Below are 11,377 nucleotides of genomic sequence, written 5' to 3' on the forward strand. Positions count from 1 at the left end.
ATGCCCTCATCCAGGGGAATCTTCCCAACCCAGGGACCGAACCCAGGTCTCCCGTGTTGTGGGTGGATTCTTTACCATCTGAGCCATCAGGGAAGCCTGAGTAGATGGCATAAAAGGCTAAGAACTGCTGACCTAGAGGGACGAGTGTGCAGAGAACACAGGCTGGGACAGGAAAGACACGGTCAAGGAATGTGCCTCGTTCCTTGGACACTGGGCGCCCATTGGATTGTGGCCCCAAAACTCTGACTCGAGCCTCCCTTTTGCTTTTACCATCCCACTGCCCAACCGCTCGATCCATTCCCACCAAGTCGGCCTCAGTGCCCCTCAAGTAGGTCTGGTGCCATCTCTTTTTGTCTTTGCTCGCGGATCCATTGATCTGTTTTTCTAAATGTTCATTGATTGTCTTCTTGCTGCCAGGCACTGCACTGTGCAACGGGTCCTGGGAACGCGTGTGCTGGCACCAGACGCCACAGCGCGGCCCAGGGACATCACGCAGGGGAAGCTGGCTGCCCCGCTGCCCCCGGGAGCCACCAAGACCCCCAGGACGGGTCGTCTGCTGCAGCTGCTTCTCTGCTTCACTGACCCGAGTCGGTGTCCGGGGAGCGAGCGGCTGCTCCCCTGAGCCCGGGCCGCGTGCACCTGTTCTGCTGCGGGGGCCGCTGCACAAGGGGCCTCTGGCTGTGCCCGCTTCCCTGATGGAAATGCTGGGGCTCCCCCAGGCATAGAAGGCCGGAAGCAGAGATCTGGCAGAGCAGTGGGGGTGGGGCGGGGTGGGGTGGGGGTCGCACCCTGACTGGGGTCTACCCAGGCCCAGGCTTTTCCAGCGGGGAGGGGTGAAGCGTGGCTTGGCAATACCCAACTCCCCCTACGAACCCCGGGGTGGGGATGTCAGAAGAGGCTGGAAGGGTGACACGCCCCAGACATCTGCCACTCGCCTCACACACACTGGCATTCTCCCACACTGGGGTACCCAAGGCCCTGGTCCCCAGATCAGCTGTCTCAGCTCTCGGTGTTCAGATGGTCTGTAGACTCACCGAGCACAGACCCACTCGCCTGGCCTGTGCACCCTCTTCTCTCTCTCTCAGCCCTTTCTGACGCCTCTCACTGGCCAGTGGATTCCTGCCCCTCCCTGGCCCCACCCCGACCAGGCTCGGAGCCCAGCCATTCCCAGAACTACACCTGGCTGTATTCTCCATGTTGTCTGCAGCAAGCTCCCAGGACCGGGGAAGTCCAGGACCTTCCATCTGGACGCTCAGCACAATGGTACCTGTCCTGCTGTCCCTGCTGCTACTTCTGGGTCCTGCAGTCCCCAAGGAGACCCAGGCTGGTGAGTGGGGAAGCAAGGGGTAGGTCTGGAGAAGAATGGAGGGGAGGTAATGAGCTGGACAGATGGGCTCAAGAAGGGGCCCAAGGTGGCTGGGATTCTCAAGTGTACTCTAGGAACGGGTGTCCCAGGCTGTTCACTAGTTCAACTCACACACTTCTAGAAGCACTCGGGGAGCCTCTGGACTCAGGCAAAGTAAGACCTTAAGGAATCAGAATCTAAAACTCTTAAGTTACAGGATAAACAAAACTAAGACCCAGAGAGGTAGAGTAACCTGCCCAGGGTCACACAGCCCGAACCGAGCAGGAGCCACGCAAGCAGAACTTCTCATCTCTTCCCTCGCTCTGACCACTGGATGGATCTGAGACTCAGAGGAAGAGAGAGCGACCCCAAGGGGCAGATGTGAAGGCAGATTAACTGGAGAGATAGTTCCAGAAGAAAATTTATCCCTCACTCCACGGTTCAGATATTACTCCTCTGGGCCAGACAGGCGGGTGACTGGGAAAGAAGCCGGCTGGAGCTTGGAAGGAATAGAGCCTATTCCTGGACAGGGAAATGAGTCTGGCTCTGGCATACAGGATTTCAGGATGAATAAATGTAAGATAAAACTGTGCAAGTTTAAAATCCATTACATTGTATGAGCTGTCAGAAATATGTTTTATGTTAACTTTATAGCAGTCAATCACATTTAGAATGTTCATCACCTTCTACACCAAACTCTGTATCAATCAGGGTTCTCCAGAGAAGCAGAACTAATAGGACTTTAGAGAAAAATATTTATTTTAAGGGATTGGCTCACACAAGTGTCGGGCTGGGCTGGCAAGTCAGAAGCCTGCAGGACAGGTCAGCAGGCTGGAGACCCAGAGAAGAGCTAACATTGCTGTCTTGAATCTGAAGGCAACCTGAGGCAGAATTTCTACTTCAGGGGACTTCACTCTTTCCCCTTGGGTCCTTCAACTGATTAGATAAGACCCACCCACATTATGGAGGGTAAAAGGGCTACTGAGCTAAATGGTCATCACATTTAGAAACTAATTAGCAAAAATAATAGTCAAACTAGGATTCTGCCGTATAACCTCCAACATGATTAACACCCGTGTGAGTTTAGGATGAATTAATTATGGAATCCATTGTGGGAATGCTCCCCCCTCTCCCAGTCTCCATCTCACTCCAAAGGGCAAGTTACAGCCCTGGGAATTCTGAGATCCATCCTGGTCTTACCCTGTGCCAAGCTATTCTAGGTCATTTCCTGAGTTTTCTAGCAAATTCTCCTTCCGACACTTTCTAACTACATGTATTTGTCAGGGTAGACTAGGCTATGCTCCAGTAACAAAGTTCAGGGTGGCTTAATCCATCAAATATTTATTTCTTGCTCATGTGAAGTTGAATACAAACCAAGCAAGTCCTCGTGTAAAATTGAAGACACATCAGGTAGTCTCCTCCATAGGATGACTCTGGGGTCCAGCCTGTTTACATCTTGGGATTCTTCTGTCTCATCCTGTGGTCTCCACAGCCATCGCCTAAAGGGGGAGAGACAGATGGAGCAAACCCGTTCATGAGGCCTTGGACCAAAAGACATCACGCCCACTCACACTTCCTTTTGACAGAACTCAACCACATGGTCCCAATACACCTACAAGGAGGCTGAGAGATACTATCTGCTTGTTTATCAAGAAGACAAGATGCAGTGAAGGCCCAGAATGGGCTCTGGACTATCATCCCCAGGACGGAGGCTGCCCCTTCTCTCAAGGGAGGCCCCTGTGGTCTGCGGCTGACAGCAGGCGGACAGAGCTGAGGAGGGGGAGGCCCAAGGCCCTCCCTGCCCGGCCCCCTGCTGCCCTGCATCGGGCTCGCCTGCAGGGACGCCACTCCTCAAAGTCCTTCCCCCTTTCGCAGGGAATTACTCTCTGAGCTTCCTCTACACGGGGCTGTCCAAGCCCCGTCAGGGCTCCCCCCGCTTCCAGGCCATCGCCTACCTCAACGACCAGCCCTTCTTCCACTACGATAGCGAAGGCAGGAGGGCCGAGCCCCTGACCCCGTGGAGCCAGGTGGAAGGCATGGAGGACTGGGAGAAGGAGAGCGCCCTTCAGAGGGCCAGGGAGGACATCTTCATGGAGACCCTGAGTGACGTCATGGACTACTACAAGGACAGCGAAGGTGAGCGGACCACGGGCGGCAGGGGTTCGCGGGCTCCGCTCCAGAGGCAGCCCCGCAACTGGGAGCGGGATGGAAGCAGGCCCTCCCAAAGGAGGATCAGGAAGCGCGATCGGAAACACAGACGTTTCTGCGTGCCTCTCCCGCATCCCACACTCACCTGCCTGCCTGCTCTCCCCATCCTCACTCCCAGGCCCCAGCTCACACTGAAGGGAAGGCTGAGTCAGGATGAATCCAGGCACCTCTGAGCTCTCCCCTCCACACCCCCGTCCATCGAAGGCGGGTCCCTCTTTCTGTGCCAGACTCGCCCCTGCCCAGGGATGTGGGGTGGAGAGCGAGGCAACCTGCAGTGTGTCCCGGGTTCCCGTGGTGGCTGCCCCAGTCACGAGCTACTCGACCGTGGACACACCGCTCAGTTGTCTGGTCTTACTGTTGTTTAGTCCCTAAGTCCCGCCTGACTCTTTGCAACCCCATGGACTGTAGCCCACCAGGCTCCTCTCTCCATGGGATATTCCAGGCAAGAATACTGGAGTGGGTTGCCCTTTCCTTCTCCAGGGGATCTTCCCGACCCAGGGATCGAACCTGTGTCTCCTGCGTTGGCAGACAGATTCTTTACTGCTGTGCTATCAGGGAAGCCCCCGCTATCTAGGCTATTGGCGGCAGATTGTGCAAGAGGAAGAGCTCTTTAGGCATAACTGACGCCAGGCTGGCCGGCTGACTTTCAGGGGGCGGCGGGGGGGAGGGCGCAGGGTCTCACACCTTTCAGGGAGCATTCGGCTGTGAGCTCCGGAATAACGAGATCAGTGGAGCGTTCTGGGTGTACGCTTATGACGGCCGGGACTTCATCAAGTTCGACAAAGAAATCCCAGCCTGGGTCCCTCTGGACCCAGCAGCTCAGAACACCAAGCGCAAGTGGGAGGCAGAGGCCGTCTACGTGCAGCGGGCCAAGGCCTACCTGGAGGAGGAGTGCCCAGGGATGCTGCAGAGATACCTGCCCTACAGCAGGACCCACCTGGACCGCCAAGGTACCCGCTGCCGCCCATGCCCCGCCCTCCCTCGCCCCCTCGCCCCACCCTTCCCTTGCCCTGCTGGGAAGGACCAGGGCGACCGCAGGTGGGCGCCCGGGGGACCATCCCAGGCAGACCCCGCAGTCCCTTCTCCCGGTCATGCCACTGCCCAGCTTGGCCGTGGAGAGAAGGCTGCTGCTGCTGCTGCTAAGTTGCTCCAGTCGTGTCTGACTCTGTGCGACCCCATAGATGGCAGCCCACCAGGTTCCGCCGTCCCTGGGATTCTCCAGGCAGGAACACTGGAGTGGCTTGCCATTTCCTTCTCCAATGAAGGAAAGTGAAAAGTGAAAGTGAAGTCGCTCAGTCGTGTCTGACTCTTCGCGACCCCATGGACTGCAGCCTACCAGGCTCCTCCGCCCATGGAATTTTCCAGACAAGAGTAGTGGAGTGGGGTGCCATTGCCTTCTCCAGGAGAGAAGGCAGGTGTGTGCAATGCCTGCTCCACAAGGATGGAAACAGGGGTAGCTGGATCGGCTGGCATGAGCTGAGGCTGGAGAAGAAATTAGGAAGAGGGTCGCAGCCCTGAGCAGGGAAGGATTGGCCAGATGATGGGGTGGATGGACGGAGCCCGAGGACAGAACAAAGAGACAGGGCTGAGATGGGGGGTGAGCCCGTTTTGGATCTTTGGAGGGAGAGAACAGGAAAACATTTGCCCTGTTCACAACTTCTTGACCTTCAGAAGTCATACATGCTGGAAGCTGGGCAGGGAAGAGAATGGCCGCAGACGGCCCATGACGCAGTGGGGAAGGGTCTCGGGAAGGGTGGCGGGGGGGCCCTGGCCTTCGAGGAGAAGCCCTGCTCACCCCTGACCTCGGGGTGGGGAGCCGTGGGCCGGGAGATGCCGGGCCCTGGGCATCCACCCCCTGTCCCTCCACAGAGTCTCCCTCTGTGTCAGTCACCGGCCACGCGGCCCCGGGACACAAAAGGACACTCAAGTGCCTGGCCTACGACTTCTACCCGCGAAGCATCGGGCTGCACTGGACTCGGGCCGGTGACGCCCAGGAGGCTGAGTCAGGGGGCGACGTGCTCCCCAGCGGCAACGGCACTTACCAGTCCTGGGTGGTGGTGGGGGTCCCCTCTGAGGACCCAGCCCCCTACTCCTGCCACGTGGAGCACGGAAGCCTGGCCCGGCCCCTCACTGTCCCGTGGGACCCGCGGCAGCAAGCCCAGTAGTCACACTTTCTGCGCAGTGAGAGAGGTGGGCGCTACAAGCCACGGTCAACATCGTGGGCCAGGCCCAGGGGACGGCGGTGGATTCCGGGTGGTGGATTCGAGAGGGAAGACTTGAATGCCGAGCTCTGAGCCGACTCACGGCCAGTCTTGCAAAAAAACCCATTATGTAATCTGCAAAATCAAATCAGCATCATCGCCTTATAGAATGATTATTTTTAAACTGCAAAGTGCTGTAGAAATGTGAGCGTTTGTCATCAGTCCTGCCGCTCCGAGTGCTGGATTCACCTGAAATTCTTAGTGTTTACGGGCGTCTCACCACCATAGCGAGGCCTGGACCACCGGTCGAGGGGCATTGTTCACGCGTGCCCACTGCTGATGTCCCCAGGGGTCATGAGGCCGTGGAACTCTGCAGTCTCTTTAATACAAATCCAAGCCTCTTCGGTACCTGTTTTCCCAGCAGTCCAGCTCCCCATAGACACCACCCTTCACTCCAGCTCCTGGACCTTCCCCACACCTTGTTGGCCTGGGGCCACATACTGTAGCTCATTTCAGAGGCTCCATCCATCCATCCAGGACACAGAATCGGCCCTGATGTTCTTGGACTCCCTCCAGATTCATCTGAATGTGTGTGTTTTGTTTTTTTTTTTAACTGTGTCACCCATCCCCACCCACAGGGTTAAGCCCCAAAGACAGAGCAGAACTCACCGATCTTATTACTAGGCCTCGCCTGCCCAGGCAGGCCCTTCCCTCAGCCTCCCATGTCCCACTGAGTCAGTCCTCCAAGCCGAGCTCCTTGGATACATCCTTCCCAGCCTTCCGAATTCTGAGCCCACTTGCTTACCTCTCTTTCTTGACAACCTAAAATTAAAGGTCATACTCCTTTTTTTTTTTTTTAATACTTTGATCCAATTTGAAAATCAGCTTGCCAAGAAGTGGTTTTCTCAGTCTGTGATATCATACCTCCCCACACACCTCTCCAGTGCAAAAAAGAAAAAAAAAAAAGCCCAGTCTGACCAATAGGAGGGCTACAAAGAAAATCCAACTAGTCAAAAGGGAAAAAATGTAGCAATTGATATTGCAACACATTATGAGACTGGAACAAAGCCTAACATGTGACAGGAAGAAATATTTAGATCAAGGAGGAGACCCAGGGTGCAGCCTGAACAGGCCAGGGCTGAGGCCAATTGGAATGTGCAACCTGGCCCAACTAAGGCAGGAGAGATGGGCTGGGCTGGAGGAGGAGGAGAAAACCTCAGAAGACCTGAGTCCTGGCCAGGCCTGGGGACAAAAAGAGGGCACAGAGCTGCTGATAAACCCAGAGAAACATCCTGGAGCAGTTTGGATTTCAGGGGAAGCCTAAGACAGCTTACCAAGAAGAAGCAAAAGACTGTTCCTGACCAGTCGGGTGTGAGACAGCTGAGGTGTGAGGGCGGCAAGAATCTTGACAAAGGGAAGCAACCCGAGGGCGGGGCAGGACCGTTGGCAGAGACTGGGTACTGCAGGGAGGAAGGAGGGGCCCGGAGAGCCAAGGTGGTCCTGCCGCGCCCACCTCCTGCCCACCCAGCAAAGACCCACCGATGGATTCCCCAGCAGCTGGGACCATCGTCAAGTGCAGCTGAGGATGTCCCGCCCCAGGAGGGGCTCGTTGCCACAAACTATCTCCTTCTCAACAGTTTCTCAGTCCCTAAGTACTTCACCCCTCTCTGGAGGACTCTTCTGGAGCTAGCTCACCCACTGGAGTGAAGGGATGGCGTGCTCCGAGTTAGGCAGGAGATACCAACTGGATATAGGGCTGAAGTACTTTCTCTGCTAATGCCCTTTTCCATTTGGCTGGACGAGGCTAGAACTTGCATTTCCAGCCAATCAGACCTTATGAGTCACCATCAGACATACCAAGGCTATTTCCTTTTAGTTTCCTCCCCTTACCTGCCCTGACCCAGCCTGCAAACCCTCTGACAAGATCGGAATGCTGAGCTCCGAGTGCGGGTCTGTGCCCGGGTGGCTGGAGGCAAAGGGGCAGAGGATCCTGGGTCCCAGGAGAGCGGAGGGAGGAGAGGAAGGAGGAACGGCTGCTTGGGCTGCATCTGTGCAGAGAACTGAGCAGGAGACCCCGACCTCTCAGAAGCAGGCCAGTTTAGTCAAAGCCATGGGAGGCCCCTCACCATCAGGAAAAAGATCGTGGTTAGATATTTTGCCTAATGGGACGGGGAGAGCGCACGGGATTCATGAGCAAAGCTCAGTCGAGACCACCTCCCTGGGTTCTGTTGTGCTGCCTTCTTCCCCTTCCTTCTTCTCCTCCGAATCCCCAGGCCGTGGGGCCAGCTCTGGGCGCCTCAAAACTCACATACCAGAGATCAGGATGGACACAGCACTTTTCCTAATGGAGGGAGAGGAAGGAAGGGAACCAGAGCTCCTGGGAACTCTGCTCAGATTCCTGATACTCGTAAGAGGCCCAGCCAGCTCAGTGTTACATCCCAGGCCTCGAAGAAAGGTGTGATTTGGGAGGCACGGTTACTTCTCCAGAAAGAGCCGGGCTGCGGAAGGGGCCTGGCGGAGAAAGATGATGTAATCACGATGTGGGCCTTGTCACCCTCCAGGGACCGCAGGGATAAGGCTCCCTCTATGTGAATGCTTTCAAATAAACAACAACATTTACACCAAAAGCATCCGACTCCTCTAAGTTAGGTGTGAACCTCCCATTACTGGTCTCCCGTTTCTCCTCTGCTGTCCCACAGTGCCTCCTAGGCTCACGGCACGTGTCGAGGGGGCTGTTAGCTTCTCTGGACCATTGAGTACCCAGTCCTTATGTGCAGGATCTTAAAATCCATCATGGGGGTCAGAGTTCCTCCTTAGGCTAATGGGCCAAAACTGCAGCTTTCCGGATGCCAGAAGGCCATTTCCGCCCTAGGGTGCGGGCTCAGCTGCAGCTGCACGTAACGGCCACCAGAGGGCGCTATGTGTCCAGCTAAGGGGCTTTAAGAACCTGCAGGGCTTGGCAGAGAGTCCTGGCTGAGAGGAGAAAGGAGGAGATTTCTCTTCCACTGTGTCTGTTGGTCCGTTTTATAATTCCGGGGTCACCTTACTCCATTTTCACTCCTATCCTCAGGCATTGCCCCCTGGATGTCCTGACGATGTCTCAGAATCTTGAGTCCCAATTTTAGCATTGTCTTCCCTGCTCCACCCCATCCCTAACGAAAAGCAAAACCACTTCTCTTCACCATCCTCCTCTCCTCCTCCTTCTGCTCCTTCTTCTCTGGGTGTCTCCTCCCAACTTCCCAAACTAAGACCCTGGGTTCCTGCCCCCTCCCTTTCAGATGAAAGGATGTCACTGAAGCCAGACTATGCTCTGACTCCAGCCCTTTCCTCCCCGCAGACTGCACCTGTCTTGCTGCACCTCCCTCGGGTACTCACAGTCCTCCCAAGTCTGCCTCCTTTCCGATCATCCTCAGTGCTCTGACCACACAGTAAGATCATGTCATTTCCCTCTTAAAGATGAGCTGGAAATAACCCAAATGTCCATCACAGGATGAACAGATGAACAAAATGTGATCTACCCAGTGGAATATTATTCAACTTTAAAAAGGAAGGAAATCCTTACTCAACATGAATGAACCTGAGGACAACAGAAAAGCTTCGCTTAATCCAGAACTGGCTGTTGAATCCAGAAACTTCCTGCCTGACTTATTTCACTTAGCATAATATCCTCCAGGTTCATCTGTATTGTCAAAAAAAGCAGGGTGTCCTTTCTCAGGGCTGAATAATCCCATGTCTTAGAAGAAGATGCATTTCAATCTTTTTTATCCATTCATCCCTAAGTGGACACTTAGGTTACTTCCACATCTTGACTATTGCAAATAATTTGGCGATGAACAGGAATGCAGGTGTCTCTTCAAGACCCTGATTTCATTTCCTCTGGATATCTACCCAGAGGTGGGATTGTTGGATCATATTGTAGTTTTAATTTTTTTAAAAACCTCCACACTGCTCTACACAGTCACCACACCAATTTACAGCTTCTCCGGTGGTTCAAACAGTAAAGCATCTGCCTGCAATGCAGGAGACACAGGTTCAATCCCTGGATCAGGAAGATTCCCCTAGAGAAGGAAATGGCTACCTACTGCAGCATTCCTGCCTGGGAAATCCCACGGACACAGGAGCCTGGAGTGCTACAGTTCATGGGGTCCCAGAGAGTAGGACACGACTGAATGATTAACACACCAACAGTGTACCAGGGTTACCTTTTCTCTGCATCCTCACCAGCATTTGTTATCTCTTGTCTTTTATATAATAGCCATTATAACAAATGCGAGGCAATATCTCATTGTGGTTTTGATCTGCATTTTCCTGACGACTAGTGATGCTGAGCATCTCTTCATGTGCCCGTTGGTGATTTGTCTGTCTTCCTTAGGAAAATATCTATTCAGGTCCTCTGTCCAATATACAGTAAACAGGTTACTAGGGTTTTTTGCTGTTAAGTTGTATGAGTTTCTTACAAATACTTTTCTCCCATTCCATAAGTTTCCTTTTCACTTTGTAGACTCTTTTTCCCCCTGAGCAGAAGTTCTTTCATTTAATTCAGTCCTACTTACTTATTTTTGTTTTTGTTGCTTGTGCTTTTGGTATCATCCTCAAAAAATCATGGCCAACACCAGTGTTGTCTTGTGTTTTCTGCATTAGGTTTATGGTTTCGGGTCTTATATTTTTGTCTTTAAACCATTTCGAGTTATTGTTTTGTGGGTGGTGTACGACAGGGGTCCAGTTTCATTCTTCTGCAGGTGGAAATTCAGTTTCCCAGCACCATTTACTGAGGAGACTCTGTTCCCATTGTGCCTTCCTGGCAACCTTGTTGAGGATCAATTGGCTGTCTAGGTGTGGATTTATCTGTGGGCTCTTGATTCTGTTCCATTGGATTACATGTCTCTGTAGGACTGTTTTTTCTATTTCTGTGAAAAATGCCTCTTGGAATCTTGGTAAGGAATGCATTGATTCAATAGATGCTTTTTGTGTAATATGGACATTTTAATGTTAATTCTCCCAGTTCATGAGCACAGGGTATCTTTCCATTTATTTGTGACTTCAGTTTCTTTCATCAGCCTTATTATAGTTTTCAGCGTACAGATCTTTCATCTCCTCAATAAATTTATCCCTAATATTTTGTCGGTTTTGATGCTATCGTGAATGTGACTGTTTTATCTTTCTTTTCAGGTATTTTGTTGTTAGTGTATACAGTCTTCCGCAGGGGCTGTACCGTTGCACACAGGCACACCAGCCACGCACAAGGGTTCCAACTTCTCCACAGGCTTGCTAACATTTGTTGTTTCCTGTGTGGGGGTGGTTTATAGTAGGCATCCTAGTGGGTATAAGATGTCTTCTCTGAGTTCTCACACACTCCGTCTGATCAGCTTTGAAACTGTTCCAAGTTTCCTACCCTTTTGAAAGCAGTAAGCTTTTGTTTTAATAGGATTCATTTCTGTTAAGAGGCAGACCCGGGCAGCGGAAAGTGCACCAACCATTGCGACACGTTCAAGTCCGCGTTCTGACCCATTCGGTCACTGAAAGACCCTGAGCCCTGATCTGCTTTCTGCAGGCCTGTTTATCCTCGTCCTTTGGGGGAGCTAGGGTGATAATCCTCTGCGCTCCAAGCCCTTAGCTGAAACAA

General features: G+C 53.2%; 1 protein-coding gene across 1 annotated transcript; it reads left to right on the forward strand.

Annotated features, from left to right (window-relative positions):
* Positions 1 to 1,257: 1,257 nt before the first annotated feature.
* Positions 1,258 to 5,723, forward strand: AZGP1 (alpha-2-glycoprotein 1, zinc-binding). Its single transcript, XM_065923843.1, has 4 exons — positions 1,258 to 1,327; positions 3,221 to 3,481; positions 4,228 to 4,503; positions 5,423 to 5,723. Exons 1-4 carry the CDS (start codon positions 1,261 to 1,263, stop codon positions 5,716 to 5,718), a joined length of 900 nt encoding a protein of 299 aa, XP_065779915.1. The 5' UTR covers positions 1,258 to 1,260; the 3' UTR covers positions 5,719 to 5,723.
* Positions 5,724 to 11,377: the final 5,654 nt, after the last annotated feature.

Source organism: Muntiacus reevesi, chromosome 2 (genome assembly GCF_963930625.1).
Source record: "Muntiacus reevesi chromosome 2, mMunRee1.1, whole genome shotgun sequence".
Classification (NCBI taxonomy): domain Eukaryota; kingdom Metazoa; phylum Chordata; class Mammalia; order Artiodactyla; family Cervidae; genus Muntiacus; species Muntiacus reevesi.

What these genes read in the sequence shown, in the direction of transcription:
- AZGP1 (XM_065923843.1), top strand. Translation starts at nt 1,261, where the DNA reads ATGGTACCTGTCCTGCTGTCCCTGCTGCTACTTCTGGGTCCTGCAGTC. An exon ending in CCCCAAGGAGACCCAGGCTG is followed by an intron (nt 1,328 to 3,220) that starts GTGAGTGGGGAA and finishes CCCCTTTCGCAG; the next exon opens with GGAATTACTCTCTGAGCTTC. An exon ending in GACCCACCTGGACCGCCAAG is followed by an intron (nt 4,504 to 5,422) that starts GTACCCGCTGCC and finishes GTCCCTCCACAG; the next exon opens with AGTCTCCCTCTGTGTCAGTC.